This window comes from Perognathus longimembris, unplaced genomic scaffold (assembly GCF_023159225.1).
Source record: "Perognathus longimembris pacificus isolate PPM17 unplaced genomic scaffold, ASM2315922v1 HiC_scaffold_5408, whole genome shotgun sequence".
Classification (NCBI taxonomy): Eukaryota; Metazoa; Chordata; class Mammalia; order Rodentia; family Heteromyidae; genus Perognathus; species Perognathus longimembris.
Genome location: NW_025960832.1, coordinates 17256 through 41084, shown reverse-complemented (window position 1 = coordinate 41084; position 23829 = coordinate 17256). Strand labels below are relative to the sequence as shown.

At 60.7% G+C, this 23829-nt stretch overlaps 1 protein-coding gene across 1 annotated transcript in view; it reads right to left on the bottom strand.

Moving 5' to 3' along the window:
• Positions 1–606: 606 nt before the first annotated feature.
• Cilk1 (ciliogenesis associated kinase 1) overlaps positions 607–23829 on the bottom strand; it is a 34281-nt gene continuing 11058 nt past the window's right edge. The window contains exons 3-15 of the mRNA XM_048337439.1: positions 23080–23336; positions 20596–20650; positions 14889–15010; positions 13331–13410; positions 11022–11154; positions 8964–9135; positions 8085–8252; positions 6913–7230; positions 4915–5105; positions 4593–4741; positions 3680–3808; positions 1744–1866; positions 607–761 (exon numbers count right to left, since the gene is read on the bottom strand). Of these exons, the coding sequence (XP_048193396.1) occupies positions 607–761; positions 1744–1866; positions 3680–3808; positions 4593–4741; positions 4915–5105; positions 6913–7230; positions 8085–8252; positions 8964–9135; positions 11022–11154; positions 13331–13410; positions 14889–15010; positions 20596–20650; positions 23080–23180 (1896 nt within the window). The 5' untranslated portion in view covers positions 23181–23336. The remainder of the gene's footprint in view (positions 762–1743; positions 1867–3679; positions 3809–4592; positions 4742–4914; positions 5106–6912; positions 7231–8084; positions 8253–8963; positions 9136–11021; positions 11155–13330; positions 13411–14888; positions 15011–20595; positions 20651–23079; positions 23337–23829) is intronic.

Here is a 23829-nt window from a genome sequence, read left to right as displayed (position 1 = left end):
AGAACGCGATCCAGCCGGGAGCCCGCCGCGAAGGGGCCGCCATGGGCCGTGATGGGCCGTGATGGGCCGCGATGGGCCGCGGTGGGCCGCGATGGGCCGCGGTGGGCCGCCATGGGCCGCGATGGGCCGGGGTGGGCCGCGATGGGCCGCGGTGGGCCGCGGTGGGCCGCGATGGGCCGCGATGGGCCGCGATGGGCCGCCATGGGCCGCCATGGGCCGGGGTGGGCCGCGATGGGCCGCGGTGGGCCGCGGTGGGCCGCGGTGGGCCGCGATGGGCCGCGATGGGCCGCCATGGGCCGCCATGGGCCGCGATGGGCCGCGAAGGGCCGCGGTGGGCCGCCTCCCGAAGGCCGCCGTTGAGTCTCGTCCGAGTGAACCCGCCCGCCAGCCCGGAGCCACGTGACGACGGTGCCCTCAAAACCGGCACCCATGTCGGCCCGGGCGGAGAGCCTCGCCCCCAGCTCCAGGAAGCGCCCCGTCCACCGCCGCCGCCGAGTCGCTCCGGACGACGACGAGGACGACGAGGACGCCGCCGCCGACGGAGCCGCCCAGCTCGGGGCCGGGCGGGGGCCGCGCCGCTGCCTGCCGCGCTCCGGGCCGCCGCCGTCACCGCCGCGCCGGGTACTTGGCGGCCCAGTCCGGGCGGCCGTGCACGGGCTGCGCGGCGGGCGGCCGGGGCACCAGCGCGGCCGTGCTCCGGGGCTGCGTGTGGAAGAAGGGCCGCCCCGCGTGCGGCCGCGCGGCCTTCAGCGAGGAGTAGCCTGCAACGCGAGGGGCCGGTCAGCGCGGGGCCTGCGGCCGGCGGGGCGCGTGCGCGGCCGGAGACCACCGCGGAGCCCGGGGCTCCTCAGAGGCCGCCCGCCCGCCCCCCGGGGCCCCTCAGGGGCCGCCCGCCCGCCCCCGGGGCCCCTCAGGGGCCGCCCGCCGGCCCCCGGGGCCCCTCAGGGGCCGCCCGCCCGCCCCCGGGGCCCCTCAGGGGCCGCCCGCCCGCCCCCGGGGCCCCTCAGGGGCCGCCCGCCGCCCCCGGGGCTCCTCAGAGGCCGCCCGCCCGCCCCCGGGGCCCCTCAGAGGCCGCCCGCGGCCTTGCGCCCGCTACTCAGCTCACCGTGTCCAGGGCCCGGGGCCCCAGAGCCAGGAGCCGCCCGGGCAGACGGGAGTGGGTGCGCTGGGGGGGGAGGATCCGGGGAGCCCGGGCAGGCGCGGGCGGGCGGGCGCGCTCACCTGGGGGGGGGGTCTGGGGGTCCGGGCAGGCGCGGGCGGGCGGGTGCGCTCACGGGGGGGGGGGAGTGTTGGGGAGCCCGGGCAGATGCGGGCGGGCGGGCGCGCTCACGGGGGGGTGTCGGGGAGCCCGGGCAGGCGCGGGCGGGCGGGCGCGCTGGGGGGGGGGGGTCCGGGGAGCCCGGGCAGATGCGGGCGGGGCGGGGCGCGCTCACGGGGGGGTGTCGGGGAGCCCGGGCAGGCGCGGGCGGGCGGGGCGCGCTGGGGGGGGGGGTCCGGGGAGCCCGGGCAGACGGGAGCGGGGCGCGCTCACGGGGGGGTGTGTTGGGGAGCCCGGGCGGGCGCGCTCACGGGGTGGGGGGGTCCGGGCAGGCGCGGGCGGGCGCGCTCACGGGGTGGGGTGTCCGGGGGAGCCCGGGCAGACGGGAGCGGGCGCGCTCACGGGGGGGTGTGTTGGGGAGCCCGGGCGGGCGCGCTCACGGGGTGGGGGAGCCCGGGCAGGCGCGGGCCGGCGCGCGCGCTCACCTGGGGGCGGGTCCGGGATGGGCGCCAGCTGCACCCTCTGCACAGCAGAGCCAATCTCCTTCTTCAGGAAGGAGGGGACGTAACTCCCCGTCAGTCCACTGGAACTGGTGGAGCCCGAGCCGACTGGCGCGGGGAGAGGGAAGAGCCACGGTCACCGGGACGCGCTCCCACGGCCCCCGGCGACCAGCGACGCGAGGGAGAGGTCCACCGTCACACGCCGCCCGAGAACAACAGGGGACCGGCCAGGGGCCCCGCCTGCCACCCCAGCCACTCAGGGGTCGGAGGCCAGGGGCCCCCATCGCCACGGAAGCAGCGGGGGACCCGGCGTGAAGGCCTGCGACTCGGCCGCCCAGCGCCTGCCTAGAACCTCCCAGGCCTGGGGCCCATGGCTAGTGTTAAGAAAGCAAGCAAAAGGAAACTAATATTCAAATGAAAACATGAGGCTACTGTACGCTTTTACTTATTCTTGTAAAAATGAAGTTAGTTCTGAAATTTGCTTTTCCTAGCTCACAATACAGAATGTCCTTCTACTTCAGTCCCTGCAAGTGCCGAGTTATGGTTACCTGTGATCCACTTCAAAAGGGGAGGCTCAGCTCCCCCAGCGGGGGCGCAGTAGGGCAAAGTCTGCCATGTTGAGGACGAGCACCCCTTCAACCTAGAGACCCTGTGTGCCAACCCTGTGTGCCACCCGGGGGTGCGCTGCCTTCCAGCACCTTCCACCAGCAAAACTGTATACAATACATGTGCTTGTCAAAAAAGCAGAGGGCTGGGAATATAGCCTAGTGGCAAGAGTGCCTGCCTCGGATACACGAGGCCCTAGGTTCGATTCCCCAGCACCACATATACAGAAAAACGGCCAGAAGCGGCGCTGTGGCTCAAGTGCAGAGTGCTAGCCTTGAGCGGGAAGAAGCCAGGGACAGTGCTCAGGCCCTGAGTCCAAGGCCCAGGACTGGCCAAAAAAAAAAAAAAAAAAGAAGAGAAAGCAGCCGGGTGAGGTGGCTCTCGCCCGCAGCCCCAGCTACTCGGGAGGCTGAGATGGGGGGGGGGGGGCACTGACTCTCTCTCTCCCCAGCACTTCTTAAAATAAATGCTCAGGGGCTGACGGCAGGAGACGGGGAGGGAGGCATTTCCTGGCACGTGGTTGGTGGGGCTGCCCCACGGGCACACAGCAGGGCTGCCTCAGGCAGGGCCACAGCGGGGAAGCGGGTCTACGGAGGAGCGCGCGGCGGGGGGGGGGGCACACCTCTCCACCTCCCCTCCAGACTCTGACCCCAGCACCCCGGCTGCAGCGCGGAAGGTGGGGAGGTGGACAGGGAGGAAAGCCACGGCGCCTTCCCTTCCACCGCGTTGTGAGGGCGGAGCCCTGGGGAGTGGGCTGAGCCCTGGCCAGAGAGGGCACCCACCCCTCCACCTCCCCTCCCCCCCCCCCACGAGAGGGCACCCACCCCTCCACCTCCCCTCCCCCCCCCCCCCGCGAGAGGGCACCCACCCCTCCACCCCCCCCCAGAGGGCACCCACCCCTCCACCTCCCCCCACCCCCCGCGAGAGGGCACCCACCCCTCCACCTCCCCCCCCGAGAGGGCACCCACCCCTCCACCTCCTCCCCCAGAGAGAGAGCACCCACCCCTCCACCTCCCCCTCCACGAGAGGGCACCCACCCCTCCCCCTCCCCCTCCACGAGAGGGCACACACCCCTCCACCTCCCCCTCCATGAGAGGGCACCCACCCCTCCACCTCCCCCCCCCCCCGTGAGAGGGCACCCACCCCTCCCCCTCCCCACCCCCCAAGAGAGCACCCACCCCTCCACCTCCTCCCCCAGAGAGAGGGCACCCACCCCTCCACCTCCCAGGCCTCCTCCCACGCCTCACTCGGTGAGTCCACCTGACACCTCCAGAAATGTGCCTTTGTCTTGTAGGAGTCTCCAGCCGTTCCTCACCTGAGGTTAACTTGCTGATGACTGACACTGACCCCGAGGACTTGCCAGACAGGCCCGAGCTGGACCACGGGTTGGACGGGATGAAGTCCTTGCCTGGACTCGGGAGCACGCCGTTTCTTATGTTGATTCCTAAACAGAGAAGAAGTGGATTTGCCATGCGAAGTGTGACGAGTGGATAAGGGAACTGCGCGCACAGACACGCGCACACACACGGAATACTATTCAGCCCTGCACAAAAGACAACATCCCAACCCTGCCGCCCACCACAGAAAGATGGGGGACAGATGACAGGGCAGTGACGGGAGCAGGCCAGGAACGACCGCAGAGCATGCCCCGAAACCCTGCCACAGCGCAGACGGAAAACAGCAGGAGCCGCGGCCCCCCACACCTCCTCCCCTCCCCCCCTGCACGTCCAGCCCCCCTCCCCCTCCCCCCTGCACGCTGGTCTCTCTCCCTGCAGCCGGCTCAGAGCCCCTCGCCCGGGGGGCGGTTCCCGTGGCGTGGCTGCTCTGCTCTCCCGGTGTCTTGGGGCCAGCGGGGAGGGGAGGTGCGGGAGGAGCCACGGGGAGCCCCCCCCACCCCGCGTCGGGGTGCACTGATGTGTGCGGCGCCTGTGCAGCCCCGCAGGCCGGAGCGGGGGATCTGGAGGGCGGGGCGCCGTCTGTCTCCCCGTCCTGTCGCCCGGAGACCCGGCCGCTGACCCTCCAGGTCTCAGGGCCCCGCGGGATAGAGGGCCGTGGGGTGGGGGTGGGGGGGTGGGGCGGGGCCGTGACCCCGTTTCCCACACCGTAGGTCTGTCCGGGGGAGTGTGTCGGCCCTCGGTCCTTCGCATGTCGTCCTCGTGTGCGGGGTGGGGGGTGGGGGGAGGGGGTGGGGGTGGGATGGGGAGTGGGGTGCCCCCCCGTCCGCTCACCGGGCAGGTAGCGCGCGTGCCTCAGGTAGTGCAGCTTGGCGGCGGCGCGCAGGGTGGGCGTGTCCCGCCGGGGGTGGGGCGGCTGGGCCGGGGCGCTGCTCCCCGCGCCCGCGGGCTCGGGGGGCTTCAGGTCCACCACGCTCTCGAACCTGGGTCGGGAGCAGGCGGGCTGAGCGGGGGGGGGGGGGGGGTGAGGGGGGAGGGGGAGGGGGGCGAGGGGGCGCGCGCTAGCCATCTCAGGGATGATCTCCAGAGACCCCACGGCCGCGAACCCGCGGAGCGCCGGGCGGCCGGGGCACGAGGCCGCCGGCCCAGCACCTGCCTGCCCAGCGCCTCCTCGCTCTGCCGCTTCTTGGTCCGCGCGTCGATCCTGGCGAGCGGGGAGCCGAAACCCAAGCCGTCCAGGTCGGCCCAGTCGTCCGCGTCCCTCGCGGACCTGGCGGTGAGGCCCCACCGCCGCCGGCCCGCGGGCTTCAGGGCCTCGCTCGGGGGCTCCGGGCCGGCCGCGGCTTTCTGTGCAGACACGGGAGGGCGGGAACAGCACTGGGTGCAGTGGCCGAGCTCCCCCGTGGGCAGCTTCCCTGCACCCCCTGTGACTCCGGAACGTTCTCCGGGAGGCCTGGCTTGCGGGAGAGGTCCTAGCGGAGCACCCACCCCACACCTTCCGCCTCTCCTACTCTGGTTACCACGGTTACCGAACCAGCATCTGACCGAGGGCACGCAAGACTCCTCTGCACGGAGAAAGACGGCGGGGCTGTCTCTGGCTTCGTCTGTGAACGAGCCAGGAGGATGCGACACCGAGGGACACCGCTTACGGCCAGGGCTCAGCCACCTTGCTCTTTTAGACACCAACGCACACAACACTTCCTCTGGCTTCTCAATACGCCTGCGAATGATCGCTGAGCTACACACCAAGCTACAGTGGGACGCCGCTCCCCAGTGTGAGCAGCGTAAGGTGTCGAAAGAGACCAGGCGCTGTCTGCCTGTCTGCGCTGTCTGCCTGTCTGCCTGTCTGCGCTGTCTGCCTGTCTGCGCTGTCTGCCTGTCTGCCCTGTCTGCCTGTCTGCCCTGTCTGCCCTGTCTGCCTGTCTGCGCTGTCTGCCTGTCTGCGCTGTCTGCCTGTCTGCCTGTCTGCCCTGTCTGCCTGTCTGCCTGTCTGCGCTGTCTGCCTGTCTGCGCTGTCTGCCTGTCTGCCCTGTCTGCCTGTCTGCCTGTCTGCCTGTCTGCGCTGTCTGCCTGTCTGCGCTGTCTGCCTGTCTGCCCTGTCTGCCTGTCTGCCTGTCTGCGCTGTCTGCTCTGTCTGGGCTTGGATCCAGTAAGACAAGCTGAGAGGAGAAGTGCCTCTTTTGTATAATCGTGTTAGAGCGTTGGGCTCCTGACAGCATTACAAAACTAATGATAACCACAGCTCCTTCTCCTGTTACCTTTCTACTGAACCTCGCACTTGAAAATCAGGTCAAGCACACAGAGACTTGGGCTCCACTAATGGCCCACCATTAACAACATCACTGCAGCAGCATTAGGAATGAACGTCCACAAATATCTGCATGGTTCCTGATAGTTGTCAGAACAGCTTCATAAGCACCACACGTGGGCTGTCTGGAGGCCAAAACCTGCTTCCCAATCTTCCTTTCATACATGAGGCAAGTCTCTGCAGGGACTCATAACCACGACTAACACTTACTGAGTCTGCTTTCTTTCGTTTTTTTGTGCTGATCCTAGGGCTTAAATCAGGGCCTGGGCACTGTGTCTGAGCTTTTATACTCTCAAGGCTAGTGCTCTACTACTTGAGACACAGCTCCACTTGGGGCTTTGCTTGTGCTTCACTGAAGATAAGAGTCGCACAGACTTTCTTGCCCAGGCTGGCTTCAAACCACGGTCCTCAGACCTCAGCTTTCTGAATAGCTAGGATCACGGGCGTGAGTCACCGCTACCTGACAGCTACTGAGTTCTAACTGTGTGCTCGACACGAAGGTATTGTCACGTATTACCTGGAACACACCTGCATCAGGTAGATGCTGCTAGCGACCTTGTTTCATGGACGGGAGCGTGGAGAATGAATCCACGCACGTGCTCAGGTCACCGAGTGGAGACGAGGCTCTGATACCTTTGCGTACAGCTCAGCATCCCAACCTCCCGCTGCCCCTCAAGAACCAACTGTATCAAGACCAAAGCTAGAACGCAGTGCTGAGACGCCACACCATGCTCCATGCTGCAGCAGCACCGAACGTGTTACATTAGACCTGGAAGACCGAAAGTGAAAGGATTTCACAGGAGACGCACAGTCAGACGAGAGACTGCACAGAGCGGAGCTGCTCACCAGCGGAGGATTCTTGTGGAGAGACGGGAAGAGCAGCGGGCTGGGCTTGTCTTCCTGAAGCTGGCTCGGGTGGTCTGCGCGGGAGGCCTCTGCTTTGTAGGGGTACATGCGGCGCGGGGGGGCTGGGTTGGCTTGATGGGGTCGGGAGGAGACCCTCGCGTGCAGCTTGGCCGGGGGCTGCGCGGGCGGGACGGGCTTGAGGGGAGGAGGGGGCCCTGCCTTCTCCAGGATCTCCTTCTGCGCTTTTCCGGCCTCCTGGAGGCTCTGGGCGGCGCTGCCCAGCGGGTGTCCAATCTGGAAGTAAGCGTAGCGAAGCGCCTGCAAGGACAAATGGGCCTTAGGAGAAAGGTCTCGCCAGGGGATCACTCAGACTTGGGGAGAGTCGGGTTTTTTTCATGGATACAAGTGCAAAGAAAAAGGGAGGGCCTGTTTCAGGGAGTTTTCATTGAGTTAAAAAAAAAAAATCCCATACATAGCTGGGCCCTGGTGGCTCACGCCTGCCATCCTAGCCACTCAGGAGGCTGAGATCTGAGGATCACGGTTCAAAGCCAGCCTGGGCAGAAGATTCGGTGAGACTGATCTCCAAGCAACCACCTGAAAACCCCGAAGCGGGGCTGTGGCTGAAGTGGGAGGGTGCGGGCCGTGAGCAAAAAAACGCCCAGGACAATGCCCAGGCTGTGAATCCAAGCCCTAGGACTGGCACACACACAAAACTCACATAGATGAGCTAAAGCCCCTTGAACATGCATTAGAATGCCAAGAGCAGCGGTGTTAGCAGCGGCCCACTTCACAGCCAGCTCGCTGTCACCGCCCAGGTGGGTGAGTCCGGCTTCCCACAGCGCGGCCTTACACCTGGCTTATAATGGAACTACTACACCGTTGCGAGTGACAGGGCAGAGACTCGCAACGACTCTCCAAGAAAGACCAGAGAGGAGAGTCCTTTCCACTCCCGCCTCTGTCACCACAGCGCTCACACTTCACGCTAATCGTCGAAGCAATGACACTGCTTAGCCTTGACGCCCCTAATTACACACAGGAAGTTTCCAGTAACTTGTAAGTTCTCATTATCGCGTATGCTAGGCCACGAGTGGGACTTGCAGAGGTGACTCAGGGCCAGGGTGGGGGGGCGAGCCTCGGGAGGACCCCACGGGCTGAGGAGGGCGGCAGACCACCTGGCTCGCCGTCGGCCGCTTCTTGGGGTCCCACTGCAGCATGTCTCTGAGGAGCTGAACGGCTTCGCTGCTGGCGTTGGGAATGAGGGTCTTCAGGTTGTTGGGCACGCACTGAGGCCAGCGGAAGTTCATAGCGCCTGACAGCTGGTAGCCTTCAGGCCAGTCAGTCTGAAAGGAGGGAAAGATGGAAAGCCCTGCTGGGCCAGTTGCTCTCTGTGGCTACCTGGGTTTGTCTTCGGCTTGTGCCCATACTCGAGAGGCAGTGCTCTCCACGGGCGGCCTACGTGGTGAGACCCCGGGCTGTCCACATGAAGCCACGACAGGGAACACGACATCTAGGAAACATCAGGAAAGCCCCAGCATCCTCCACCCGCCCATCGTATAACCTTCATCCGGAGAAGCCCATCTCCAGGTTTGGGCACTGAACCAAATCAGTCTTTCGCCAACTGTGTTCCAAGCCACAGACATGCACACAGACAATTCCTAACACAACACAGCTGAAGATGGAGAGGAGGACGCTAGAGAAGGAGCGAGCGGGGGGCCGTGATCGCCAGAGGGGCCACGGCAAAGGGGCCCGTGCCCCGCAGAGCACCCGAGAGGCGGCCTTCCGGGGAACGGCAGGGGTGCAAAGGGGGGCTGGGGAGTGGGGGGTGGGCTGTGGACAGCGGGGAAGTACTTTTTAGGAGAGGAGGACAGTTAACCGAGCCCTCTCCTTGGCGGATGGATCTGGCCACAGACTTAATGAGATGCTGGAGGGAAAAGGCTGGCCGGCAGAGGATTCTAGAACAAGCACAGGTTGGAGGGTGTTGCCCAGCCCCGGGGGGAGGGACGGTGAGAAGCCACTGGCTTTCGCCCAGGGGCTTGGCTTCGTGTCATTACCTTCTTGGGAGTCCCCAACACTTGGCAAATTTTGAAAATGGTGTCGATTTCACTGGCTCCAGGGAAGAGCGGCCTGAGCGTGTACACCTCCGCCATGATGCAGCCCACGGCCCAGACGTCGATGGGGGAGCTGTAGGAGGTGGACCTCAGCAGCACCTCCGGCGCGCGGTACCTGGAGGGACAGGGCCAGCTGCCGGCTCCAGCCACCCGTCCGTCAGCGGGGAGCTCAACGACGTGCCGACCCCGGGGGCCCGCTGACCCCAGGGGACACGCTGAGGTCACGCTGACCCGGGGGGCCCGCTGACCCCAGGGGACACGCTGACCCGGGGGGCCCGCTGACCCCAGGGGACACGCTGAGGTCACACTGACCCCAGGGGACATGCTGACCCCAGGGGACACACAGAGGTCACACTGACCTCGGGGGACACGCTGAGGTCACACTGACCCCAGGGGACATGCTGACCCCAGGGGACACACTGAGGTCACACTGACCTCGGGGGACACGCTGAGGTCACGCCGACCCCGGGGGACACGCTGAGGTCACGCCGACCCTGGGGGACACGCTGAGGTCACACCGACCCCAGGGGACACGCTGAGGTCACGCCGACCCCGGGGCCCGCTGACAACAGGGGACACGCTGAGGTCACGCTGACCCCGGGGGGCCCGCTGACCCCAGGGGACACGCTGAGGTACGCTTACCCCAGGGGACCCGCTGACCCAAGGGAACACGCTGAGGTCACGCTGACCCCAGGGGACACGCTGAGGTCACGCCGACCCCAGGGGGCCCGCTGACAACAGGGGACACGCTGAGGTCACGCTGACCCCGGGGGGCCCGCTGACCCCAGGGGACACGCTGAGGTCACGCTGACCCCAGGGGACCCGCTGACCCCAGGGGACACGCTGAGGTCACGCTGACCCCAGGGGACCCGCTGACCCCAGGGGACACGCTGAGGTCACGCTGACCCCAGGGGACCCGCTGACCCCAGGGGACACGCTGAGGTCACGCTGACCCCAGGGGACACACTGAGGTCACACTGACCCCGGGGGGGCCCGCTGACCCCAGGGGACACGCTGAGGTCACGCTGACCCCGGGGGGCCCGCTGACCCCAGGGGACACGCTGAGGTACGCTTACTCCAGGGGACCCGCTGACCCCAGGGGACACGCTGAGGTCACGCTGACCCCAGGGGACCCGCTGACCCCAGGGGACACGCTGAGGTCACACTGACCCCGGGGGGCCCGCTGACCCCAGGGGACACGCTGAGGTCACGCTGACCCCGGGGGGCCCGCTGACCCCAGGGGACACGCTGAGGTCACGCTGACCCCGGGGGCCCGCTGACCCCAGGGGACACGCTGAGGTCACGCTGACCCCGGGGGGCCCGCTGACAACAGGGGACACGCTGAGGTCACGCTGACCCCAGGGGACATGCTGAGGTCACGCTGACCCCGGGGCCCACTGACCCCAGGGGACACGCTGAGGTCACGCTGACCCCAGGGGGCCTGCCGACCCCGGGGGGCTGGAGGTGCGCCCTCTCCCCCAGTCAGGGGTCCAGGAAGGCCTTGGCAATGGCCGGCTGCTGTCAGGACTTCCCACTAAACATTTCCTCACAGGCCTCTTTCCTATAGCACTTTTGAGTGGGGGGGGGGGGCGTGCATGGAAGGGAGGGGGGAGAAGGTGGGGGAAGGAGAGGGGAAGGGAGGGAGGCCGAGGGACAGAAGGAGAGGAGACTCCTGTGAGACCCGCCTCCGGTGGTGGCAAACCATACATCCCCCGGAGGAGTGACAGGAGCAGTGAGCCGCTTCCCCAGCAAGCCCGAGGGGGACCCTTGCACCACTCCCCTGCCCAGGGCCCTCAGGAAAGCCCACGCACAATCTCCACGCAGACGGAGGAGAAGCGGGTCGGGTTTGCTTTCAGCGCCACTGGCCCCCCGCTGTCCCCCCCCACGGTGCCCACGGGCCGGCGGCCTGTGCGGGGCGGGCACTGACCGCCACAGCCGCCGGCGCGATGGCGTCGGGTGAGAGCAGCACGGCGACACCACCGCGCGGGCTCGCGCGCTCACCACCGAGTGGAGACGTAGTCCGTGTATGGGGGCCTGGACCGGATCTCGCGTGCCAGCCCGAAGTCCGCGATCTTCACGAGCTCGGGGCCCATGCACAGGAGGTTCTCGGGCTTCAGGTCCCGATGGAAGAAGCCTGTGGGGAGAGAGGGCGGACGCCGCTCGCTCCGCGCACCCTCGCAGCCGCACGGCTCCTGTGCTGGCCGGCGGGAGGACGGCCGCCCGTGCACCCGGCCGCGGGACTTCTCCCGAGCCCACCTCACGCCGGACTCCGTGATCACAACCACTGAGGAGGCGGAGGCCTGAAGACCTCGGTCCAAAGCCAGCCCGGACCAGAGCTTCCACGAGACTGACCTCCAATCCACCAGCAAAAAGCCAGAAGTGGAGGTGTGGCTCAAGTCTGGGAGCACCAGACTTGAGCACAAAAGCCCAGGGACAGTGCCCAGGCCTTCAGGGCAAGCCCCAGGACCTGTACACACACACACACACACACACACACGCACACACACGCACACGGCCGGTGATATGGCCCAGGTGGGAGGAGGGGAGGCTCACACGTGGCTCTGCTCCCCAGTGGGCACGCGTGCGTTCTCTCCCGGGGCTGCGGGGCTGGGCCAATGGCCCCGCACCTCTCTGCGCCCCTGATGGGCAATGGAAATCCTCCAGCTGGGCCACGTGGAGTTAGGCCAAGGCTGGGTCCTGTGACGAATCGCCTGGCCTCTGGAAGGCAGGGACCCACCTTCAGGTTACGTGGAGCATCAGAGAGCCTGTCCGTGCTCACTCACCTGCGTGGGTGACCACTGGGCAAGGATCCCGTCACAGGCCACGGGGAAGGCTTTCTCCTTCCCCACACTCGTCCTGGGAGTCTCACTCCCTATGCGGGAATGGGCGGAGAAGATTTAACTGACGGTGATTTACAGAGCGGGCCTTCCTGTGCAGGCGCTGTGACTTCAGACAACACTGGAGTGAAGCCTACAGTGTGGTTGTTGTTTTTTAAAATCAAAAAGGTCCACGGTAACCGTGAGGCTCAGACAGGTAAAGGACACTCAAGGTCAGGCCCGGAGGTGGCAGGACACAGTGGTGGGAACTTTTCAGGGGAACACACTGTCCTCCATACCACCTGCTGCTGTGGGTCCCGCTGAGGCTCAGTGAGGCTGAATGTGTGCGGGGGGGGGGGGGGGCGAGACAAGTGTGCGAGGCCAGCAGATTCCCATGCGGTGCGCCCGCTCTGGATTGCCCAGTCGGCACTCAGGAGAGCCACGCGCCTGCTCCCTGTGGGAGTCGCACTGAGAGACGTCAAGCACAACCATAGCAACCACCTGCAGACAGTGCTTGTCCCCGCCTCTCCCCCGGGAGCGGGCTCCCCAAGGCAGAGCTCACCCCACGGGAAGAGCGCGTGCCCAGGAGCAGCCCGCGAGGCACGGGTGGGCTCTGTGACCTGCTGCTCACACGCTCACACACACATCCACGGACATACAGGAACGTAACCATACACGTTTAGAGTCTGTTGACATGGATTCATATCACATACTTACAGGTGAATGCGTGTGAACATATACGTGTACTCCCCTTCCTTCCTTCCCTCACTGGAGGAAAGGAACTAACGAGGGGCACTTGGCCAAACTCAACACCCTATGAACCCATTCGCTTCTAAGGGTCGCTTATCAGAGGAAATGGGACCCATCCCACTTACAATCACTGCCATTTTCTTCATCTCAGATTCTCTCGTTCTCTCGCAGGACAGATTTTTTTCTAGAAAGGGGTGGCCCGTGAGAACAGGCCACCCGAACTACTCGTGCCACCCCGACTCCTCGGAACCTCCGTTCCTCCCGGCAGGAACTCACGCTCTGCTCCTTCTGCGTGAGAAGCTGACGGACAAACGGACCTTGTGGACTAACCTGCCCGCTGGCTTGTCAGTTTTAGGTTTTAGTTTATTTAGTTTCCCTATATTGCACAAATCTTCTTAGGCTACTTCTAAGTTCTTGTGAGCTAAACTGAAATATAAAAAACTAGGAAAACGAGAAGTGACTGTGAATAGACACAAAGTGTCTCAGAATTTGAATGTTAGCTCTCTCGTGAAGACAGCAGGGAATGGACAGGAATAGATCTCACATCCGTAACTAACGAGCTTAGAGACTCTCTGGATTCAGAAATCAAGTTCCCAAAGACAATGCATTGCACAGTCCATTGTCCCAGCCCCCCTCAATTCTCCCGCCTTTCTGGGAATGAGTTTCCATGGAGCAAAGCTTTCTACTCTTCTGCGTAGTGACGCAGCACTGCCACTTAGGAGTGCGTGACTCCAAATCACCCACCATGTTTGTGGATAAACGCAAGGCCTTGTAGTATCTGGTACATAATATTCCTTACAGCAGACTCCGGAAACAGCTTATTTCTACATGGGGAAGAGAAAGACAAAGCTATCAATGTGCGTTTACGTAGTATAAGGGGTCTCCTGTGTGCATATTCTTCTGATAAACCAAGGGAACATTTTGCTCATATGTAATATTTTCTTATCAGATCCTTTGGTAATAAAGACCAAAGAAAAACAATAGTTTGCCTACACGGAGGACTTAACGTATAAATGCCAAATATATTCAATTATATTACAAAGAAAGCATTGAACCTTTTATAATAAACAAAATTTCCCCTACCACAATCGAGAAAAATCTACAGATTGAGCTGGGTGTAGCAGTGCCTGCCTGTGTTCCCAATACTTAGGAGATAAGAGCAGGAAGATCTCAAGCTGGGAGCCAACATGTGCTACACGGCTCAGAAAAGCATACATACATACACACACACATCTCCAGATACCAGCTGTGACTTTAAGCATGCTTAGTGGGGAAGATTTAAGGTCTTTTATTTATTGGTTTATTTTTAAATGGTGTGTACGTGTGTGTATACGTGTGAGCTGGTACTAGGGCTTGCACTCAGAGCTTGGGCACTGTCTCTGAGGCTTTTCTGTGCTCCTAGGATTGCAAGTGTGAGCCGCCAGCCCCCATCCCTAAGGTCCTCTGGACGAAGGCTTTGTGGGATCCGATGGGTGCGGACCTTCAGCTCCTGCTCACGCGCACGGTGGAATGCGGCCAGTGCTGGTGTGCACAGTGCAGACGGCATCTGTTCACACCAGTCACCGGGGGACTCTAGGAATGCCACGTGCGTGACCACCAACAAAACGTGTCTAGAAGCCACGCAATGGCTTCTTTTTCATTATATTTTTATTATCTTTAAGTAGTTGCACAAAGGAGTTACCATTCAACCCGCCCATTTATAAGTACAATGCATCTTGAGCAAATGGTTTATTTTGGGGGGGGGGTCGGGTGGGTTGTGGGGCCTGAACTCTATCCTTGAGCTTTTGCTCTCTACCACCTTGAGCCACAGCTCCACTTCCAGTCTTCCCGTGGTTAATTGGAGAGAAGAGTCTCATGGACTTCCCTGCCTGAGCTGGCTTTGAACGGTGATCCTCAGATCTCAGCCTCCTGAGTAGCCGGGATGACAGAGGTGAGCCCCCGGTGCCCAGCTTGCCAACGGTTTATTTTCAAAGTTCAACATTACCATGGCGGGGGAAGTTTCCGATGGCCCGCCCGCCCCGCGTGGACGCCCGGGATACTTCACGAGAGAGGAGCTACGAGTCTAGAAGGAAGCTGTGCCCTGCCCTGGCCGCTGCTCCGGCCCCCGGCCTCGTGGGAACGGAGAAGGGCAGTGTCTGCTCTGTCTTTGAGCGCCTGCGGAAGCCCTGGCTTGGGAGCTGCTTCGGGGTTCCCTAGCAGGAGTGGGGCTCAGCCCTGTAGCAGGACTTCAAAGGGACCAGGGAGGAGTCCAGGGGCAGCAAGCAGAGCGTGCGCCCGTGGGCGGTTGCGAGCGCGAGCGTACCTTTCTTTGATGAGCTGGTAGAGGTTCTCCTTCATGTACTCGAAGATGAAATAAAGGTGGTCGTTCTCCCGGATCACCTCCTTTAACTTCACCACGTTGGCATGGTTGAGCTTCTTTAAAGACTGGAAAGGTGAGAAAGAAAGACAAAGCAAATGAAGATTAGAGAAAATCTGCCGGGCAACCAGAGTTATCCTAATCATAGTAGAGAAGAAATACCTTCTTCCGGAAGGGCGGGCGTGCCCCACGCTGTATTTTATGGATGCTTTAACAAACAGCATTTCTCTCTAATCGATGGTAACTTTACCTAGAAAAATGACTCTGATGAGCTGACTAGGAAGCGAGCACTTGACTACCAGCTAGAACTCCTGGGCGTGCCCAGCTCCGGGTACCAGGTGGGGACATGGAGGCTCAGCCTCCAGACCACGGAGTCCAGCTGGAAGCATCCAGAAGGGACCCAGGACAGGAAGCCAAGCTCCTGGAACTTCTGGCTCTGAAGAGTGAAGCTACTTCCCGCTGGCATCACCAGCTAACAGGGTTCAGATGCGCTGAACAGGAAAGTGCTCAAGTCAGACACTAATCAGACTGATTGCCCTGATGTGCGCCCGTCCCACTGGGGTGTCCAGGAGATGTCGGACATTCCTTCTCACCTCGTGAGTTTAAATCACCCAGGAGGCAAGGGGACGGGGGTCACAATGACCCCACTGAGAAATGAGAGAGCTTTCTTTTCGCTTCTGAGGATCATCAAAGGCAAAGATGTCAGGAGACAGAGCAGAAACAAGAGGCGGCTCTGGAAGGCGGAAGGCGTGCACCCCGGTTGGTGACTCATTTGCATAACTACAGAGGTGCTTCTGGCTGTGTCACTGTCACCGGCCATCACCCTGCCAAAGGGGAAGAGGCCCTCTGGCCTTAGTGAACGCAGCTCTGCCTGGAAGACCACCGGGAATGGCTGCAGCTTGCTCACAGGCTAGCCGGGACTTGACGGACAGCCTAGTAGACAAAAGCCTTTCCTCGCTGCGCAGGGAGTCCAGTAAGCATGGACTGTGACGCCTTCTCATCTGTGAACGGCATTGAAAAGACACTACCTTCTGAACACAAACGAAGTGTTTAAGGACGGAAGTGTTAACATGCACATCTGAACGGACATTTTCCAGAGATATATTTCCTGAGCAAAGCATCCTGAAGGTTCCCAAAGGCGGATGGCGATGAGTGTTTTGGAGCAGATGGGTGTGAGCAGTGAACCCGAGGACTCCAGCGTGACCCAGGGCGTCCGCGGGCTGGGATGAAGGCCCGGGAGGGTTATGAACTGTGCCCTCGTCCTCCTCCACTCGCCAACAACCTGCGACCCGCTGGGCTCCGAGGACGTCCTGCGCACCAGACGCTGCCTCCTGGAAGAGGCCACCAGCCAGCCCAGAGCACGGACAGCGACCTCAGAACGCCCTCAGCAGGAAGAGGCCACCAGCCAGCCCAGAGCACGGACAGCGGACTCAGAACACCCTCAGCAGGAAGAGGCCACCAGCCAGCCCAGAGCACCGACAGCGGACTCAGAACGCCCTCAGCAGGAAGAGGCCACCAGCCAGCCCAGAGCACCGACAGCGGACTCAGAACGCCCTCAGCAGGAAGGGGCCACCAGCCAGCCCAGGGCACCGACAGCGACCTCAGAACCTCAGCAGGAAGAGGCCACCAGCCAGCCCAGAGCACGGACAGCAGACTCAGAACCTCAGCAGGAAGAGGCCACCAGCCAGCCCAGAGCACCGACAGCGACCTCAGAACCTCAGCAGGAAGAGGCCACCAGCCAGCCCAGAGCACGGACAGCAGACTCAGAACCTCAGCAGGAAGAGGCCACCAGCAAGCCCAGAGCACGGACAGCGGACTCAGAACGCCCTCAGCAGGAAGAGGCCACCAGCCAGCCCAGGGCACGGACAGCGGACTCAGAACTCCCTCAGCAGGAAGGGGCCACCAGCCAGCCCAGAGCACGGACAGCGGACTCAGAACTCCCTCAGCAGGAAGGGGCCACCAGCCAGCCCAGGGCACGGACAGCGGACTCAGAACTCCCTCAGCAGAAGAGGCCACCAGCCAGCCCAGGGCACGGACAGCGGACTCAGAACGCCCTCAGCAGAGTAAGGAGGGCAGATGAGAGCCACAGGCAGGGCGGAAGCAGGACCCACGGGGTACTGCAGGATGGGGTCGTCCGTGAGCACCAAGGGGTCAGTGGAGAAGAGTCACCCTAGACAAGGGCCGGGGAGGAGGCGGGGATGGGAAGAAGCCTGTCCTGGGCCAGGCGTGAAAGGGGAGCGCAGACGCCAGCTGGGAGCCCCGAAGAGCGAGGGAAGCCCCTGCTGGCAAGAGGGGCTGAGGACAAGCTGTAATGCGGGGTGCAGACGGTGCGTGTGTACAACGCGGGGTGCAGACAGTGCGTGTGCGTGTACAACACGGGGTGCAGACAGTGTGTGTGCGTGTACAACGCGGGGTGCAGACAGTGCGCGTGCATGTGCAATGCGGGGTGCAGACAGTGAGTATGCGTGTGCAATGCGGGGTGCAGATGGTGCGTGCGTATGTGCAATGCGGGGTGCAGACAGTGCGTGTGTGTGTGCAATGCGGGGTGCAGAGTGTGCGCGTGTGCAATGCAGGGTGCAGACAGTGTGTGTGCGCGTGCAATGCAGGGTGCAGACAGTGCGTGCGCGTGTGCAATGCAGGGTGCAGACAGTGTGTGTGCGTGTGCAATGCAGGGTGCAGACAGTGTGTGCGCGTGTACAATGCGGGTTGCAAACAGTGCATGCACATGTGCAATGCGGGGTGTAGACAGTGCGTGTGCGCGTGCAATGCGGGGTGCAGACGGTGTATGCGTGTGCAATGTGGGGTGCAGACAGTGCGTGCATGTGTGCAATGCGGGGTCTAGACAGTGCGTTAGCGTGTGCAATGCAGGGTGCAGAGTGTGTGTGCGTGTGCAATGAAGGGTGCAGACAGTGCGTGTGCGTGTGCAATGCGGGGTGCAGATGGTGCATGCGCATGGGCAATGCGGGGTATACAGTGCGTGCACATGTGCAATGCGGGGTATAGACAGTGCGTGTGCAATGTGGGTTGCAGATGATGCGTGCGTGCGTGCAATGCGGGGTGTAGACGGTGTTTGCACGTGTGCAATGCGGGGTGTAGACAGTGCGTGTGTTTAATGTGGGGTGCAAACAGTGCATGTGCGTGTGTAATGCAAAGTGCAGACAGTGCGTGCACGTGTGCAATGTGGGGTGTAGACAGTGCGTGCACGTGTGCAATGCAGGATGTAGCAGTGTGTGCACGTGTGCAATGTGGGGTGCAGACAGTGTGTGCGTGTTTAATGCGGTGTGCAGACAGTGCATGTGCGTGTGCAATGCAGGGTGCAGACAGTGTGTGCATGTGTGCGGGGTGCAGTGAGTGCACGTGTGCAATGAGGGTGCAGACAGTGCGTGTACGTGTGCAATGTGGGTTGCAAGCAGTGCGTGCACGTGTGCAATGCAGGGTGCAGACGGTGCGTGCGCGTGTGCAATGTGGGGTGCAGGCAGTGTGTGCAATGTGGGTGCAGATAGTGCGTGTGCGTGTGCAATGCGGGGTGCAGGCAGTGTGTGCGCGTGTGCAATGCGGGGTGCAGAGAGTGCGTGTGTGTTTGTAATGTGTGGTGCAGGCAGTGTGCGTGTGTGCAATGTGGGGTACAGATAGTGTGTGTGCAATGTGGGGTGCAGGCAGTGTGTGTGCGTGTGCAATGTGGGGTGCAGGCAGTGCGTGTGCGTGTGCAATGCGGGGTGCAGACAGTGCGTGCTCCTGCGCACCGCAGGGCGTATTCTGAGCGTTCGTGGAGGTTCCAGGAGGAGGGCTGCTTTGATTTGATTTGGTGTGCAGGGAAGTTGCGTGGACAGGAAGGTTATTAAAGACAAGTCAAGAGAAGCGAGAGGGAGGCCAAGGAAGGGGAGAGAAGGCAAACGCTCTCAGTGAGGGAGGGTGAAGAGCACCTTTAAGGATGACGTGAAGAAGCCAGGAGAAGGCAAGAGTTCACAGATAAGGCAAAGGGTGGGGGGGTGGGGAGTTGCTACAGCGAGGATCTTAAGATACTGGAAGTTAAGATGGCTTTAAATAAAAGAAAATGGAACTAGGTGTACTGAGGGAATGGTGGCTTAAGAAGAGATGGGGGAAACCGATTAAATGGTCACCGGTTAGGATTGATTGTACTCACAAACTGATCATGTTAAACTGGACATCTTAAGGATAATAATAAGAGGATCATGGGTTGAAGCCAGCCCAGGCAGAGTCCATGGGACTCTTATCTCCAACGAAACACCAAAAGGCTGGAGGTGGAGCTATGGCTCAAGTGCTAGAGAGCCAGCCTGAGTAAAAACGTTCAGGGATGGGCTGGGATATGGCCTAGTGGCAAGAGTGCTCGCCTCGCATACATGAAGCCCTGGGTTCAATTCCTCAGCATCACATATATAGGAAACAGTCAGAAGTGGCGCTGTGGCTCAAGTGGCAGAGTGCTAGCCTTGAGCAAAAAAGAAGCCAGGGACAGTGCTCAGGCCCCGAGTCCAAGGCCCAGGACTGGCAAAAAGGAAAAAAACAAAAACATCGAGGGTCAACACTTAGGCCCTGAATTTAAGCCCTAGGACCAGCACAAAAAATAGAAGATAAAATAAGAAATGTGAAGTCAAGAACACTTTTTGCAACCAAGCCAAGAACACTTTGCATTTCCTCATGTCACAAAAAGAATAGAAAATAAACCCCACACTTTTAGATCATCCTCTGTTTCTGGATCTCTCTTTTAATTTAGGCAAGACGCTGGCACACTGTGAACCACGGATGAAATCCAGTATCACACCTGAAATCCAGACCGTTTTTGTAAGGTCCATAGGTAAGAAGAGTTTTTACAGAGAAGCAGTCGGTGTGACAACAGGGAGCACTAGCTCTGGGGAATTGAATTCAACGTGATATCTGTGCCCCTCCCCAGCGATCTCATTGTTCTCACCGGAAGACTTGGAATACAGAAAAATTATACACAAAATTATCATTATGTTTTATAATTCCTGAATTTAAAGGCTGGAAATTTGTTTTCACTACTGTTGTATATGTATGCTTAAAACAGCCTAAATGTGACTAACGGTGACCTTTTGGCTCATCAAGTCTGAAGGACTTACTCCTTGCTCCCTTTTGCCATGCGGAGGAGAAGAACTAAAGTAGTCAGTCTACTCAGACAGAGCCACGAGGAGAATCGAAACAGCATGGAGAGAGGAACAGAGGAGAAAGGGGCCCGTGGCCCCAGCCTGAGACCAGGACAGAGCTGTGTCCGCCAATGCCCCTCAAAGCAATCCACCACCGAGAACACAGTACAAGTCCCCCAGGGACTGCTGTTAAATATACCCAGGAAAAACACCAGACGTCCACATTCCTCTACGTGAACAGTCACAACTGGATAGGTAACAAGTATTCCCTAATATAATACACTTATTGATACTGACATTGTGATACACTTAGATCTAAGAAACTGATGAAAGATAAAAGCTTTCTATGATCAATAAATTCACCCACACCCTATCAGCTATCTCCCACGTCCAGCACATCATATCATTTGCCCACTGTTTCAACATTATGAAAAAAATGCACACGGAATAACTATCTCAACTATGAACATACCCATAAAGCCATTTTGTCAGCCAAATATGAAGTGTTCCCTCATACATTAATAAATAAATACCTTAACCTCCCGAAGGTTCATGCACTCTTCCCAGGAATAAAACTTTCTCTTCATTCTAGAAGAGGAGAAAGAAAGAATCAGCATGCATACTCCCAGTATCAGGCTAAACTTTATCCCTCGGGCTTCACCTGAGAGAATTTTCTGGATTGGTAGACACAATTCTGTATTCACAGTGGCCTAGCAGGACTGTCTGTGTCGGTGCAAATCTTCTGCTCTGTCCAGTACTGTGGACACTAGGGTACGGGCTCCTGACATGTAGCTTTGGATGTGGCTGGGAGTTAACTGCAACTCAATGCCACCTGTGATCTCGCTACTCGCTGGGTGGCACAGTCTGCTCCAGAGTCAACAAAGCACCGCCTGGTACCAAGAGCACCTGCGATCTGATTCACGGGCTAAGGTGGTGCCTTTGCTTTTAAATAACTGGGGCACTGGCAGATGACCCCGTCCGATGATCTGTGAATGCTCTCGGTCTGCACAGATGAAGAAGACTCGGACTCTCACTGCTGGTCCCGAGCGCACCTTAACCTCTGCCTCCTCGGTCCACCCTGACTCGTATTCCTGGTGGAGAGTTCAGTTCCTGCGGTCATGCTCCACATATTGCTCCGCCCTCCTGTGTGGTGGGCACGCAGGACACCAAGTCAAGAAGATGAGAAAAACGTCCCTCGTGCAGTGGACCTTACAGCAGGAAGGTCGACACCTCTGTACCAAGTGCCACGCAGGAAAGGCGCCAGGGCGACAGGAGGAGGAACCGCATCTGGTCCACGCGTGGGGAGGGGAAAAGGGGGATACGCTTGCGACAGCGTTTCAACCTAGATCGGAGCCAGGCGGGAGGCCGAGGTGAAGGGGAGCGAGCATCACGGGAAGGATCTGGGCAGAAGGCGTCTTGAGGCTCAGAAGTTCAAGGCCAGAGAAGGAAGCACACAGGCAAGGCGGCCGTGACGCCAGACGAGGCCGAAGGAGGCAGGCCGAGGTCAAGGGACGGGGCAAGGTGGAGGTCACAGCTCCAAGGTGGGCCTCGGCCCTAAAATTCACAGCTCTTAAAATAAACCAGCAGGCTGAGCTCGGGGCCAGATGGTAGAAAGCTCTCCTAGCAAGCCCCAGTGTTTGTTAGCAAACTTTAGTACCAACAGAACACGCGAACACACGAGTGAATGAATGAATGAATGAATGGGTGAGTGGGTGAGCAGTCGCTGGCTTCAAGCCACTGAAAGCTATCTTAGCTATCTTCGCCTCCTAAGCCGAGGCGAGGACTCGGGGCGGGGGGCCCCTCGGGGAAGCGGTTCTGGAAAGCCAGGGCAAAGAGGAGAGAAACTGCCGAGAGACGAGGGAAACTCAATCGACATTACAGGGCTGCCAGGCCCTGGTGGCCACGGCCAAAGTCCTGGCTACTCAGGAGGCTGAGAGCTGAGGACCACGGTTTCAAGCCAGCCAGAGCAGACAGATCTTCAGATTCTCATCTCCAGTTAACCAGCAGCAAAAAGCCGGAGCGGATCAAGTGGATCAAGCTTTAGTTGAAAGCAAAAACAATCTAAGTGAGAGCTTGAGGTCTTGAGTTCAAGGACCATTCTGTGCACGCGCACACGCACGCACACACACGCACGCGCACGCACACGCACGCTCACGCTCACGCGCACACACACACTGGCCTTTCTAGAATGCAATGAAGAGGAACGATTGGAAGGCCGGGGCTCCGCCTGCAGAGGAGCTGGTGGCCAGCGGTAAGCAGCCCGGGTGGAAGGGAGAAGCAGAGGCAATGAGGCTGTGCCGAGGGTGAGTCGTTGGGGGCAGGGGACTTGAGGAGCCTCAGGTTTTGAGGACAAACGACAGCACTGTCACTCATCAAGACCAGGAGTAGTGAAGGAGAACAGAATTTGGGGAACAGTGAAGAGCATGTGAAGTATGAGGGGAACTTGGGGTGTGATGAAGGTCAGATGCAGCAGGAGATGGGGGACAGGAGCCCCTCCCCTGGTCACCAGGTAGCCCCGCCCCTCCTGGCCAGGATGTCATTCCTGCGATGGGTTCATCAAAGCCAGAGGCATGACTTCCATTTCAGAGTTCTGGGTGCGGGGAGGGGCCCTCTGGAGGGGCCCCGTGGTAAGGGGGCGCAGCGCCCGCAGCCAGAGGGGAGCGAGGCCTTCAGTCCCTCCGTGCATTAGCAATGAACTGGGGACTGGGAGGGTTGAGCTGGGGCAGCCCCTCCCCAGTCCAGCCACCGGGGAGCCCCGGCACCGGCCTCGACGGTGACCACGTTAGAGGCGCCCGAGAGCCCCCTCAGCTACGCTGTGCCGAGCCGCAGACTCGAGAGGAACGGGCGAGCGGCCCGGGCGGGAGAGGCCATCGCGACCCGGCGGCCCGGGCGGGAGAGGCCATCGCGACCCGGCGGCCAGGGCGGGAGAGGCCATGGCGACCCGGCGGCCCGGGCGGGGGATCCCGGCCATCGCGACCGAGGTGGCAGGACGCCCGAGTGCGCAGGGGCAAACGTACTTCTTAATGGCGATCAGCTCCCCGGACTCCACGCTTCTTCCCAGCAGGACGGAGCCGTAGGTGCCGTCCCCGAGCTGCTTGAGGACTGTGTATCTGTTCATGGCCACGGGCCGCTCATCTCAGGCCCGCGGTCCCGGCCCGCAGCCCTAGCAGGCCTCCCCCGAATGCAACCAGATTTTCCGGTGGCAGCGCCAGCGCGAGGTGTTCGACAGCAGGCGACTGGCTCCCAGAGACATCTTCCGAAGGCAGTCTCCTGCCTGCAGAGGAGAAGGGCGGGAAGGTCAGGGCACGTGCTGGCAACGCACATTTTGACTTTCTGTATTTGTATATCCAAATCACAGCTCGGTGACGAATGACCAACTTCCCGCGCTGGCGCTGTTTGTATAAATGAAGTTTTACTGGGACCCAGCAAACTCACGCCCCTGGAGGATATCTGTAACTACAGTAGCAAAGTTGAGCGTCTGTGATACTGTAGGACATGAAAGTCTAAAATATTGACACGCTGGCTTTTTACAAAAACAAGTTTGTCAATCTCAGGTCTAAATAACGCTCTTTTCAGGTTCAAATATGTATCTTCATGAAGTTAGAGACACCGTGTTTGCAAAGTAATGAAATGAACTAGCTCTCTTTCAATGTTTTCTGCTGATTGGCCAGTCTAGGGAAATCTATGTGATAACTAGAGTTGGTAAAAATAGGAAGCTGGGCTAAATACACTGGGTTCTGTACAGGAAGGCCTAGTTAATAGCATAA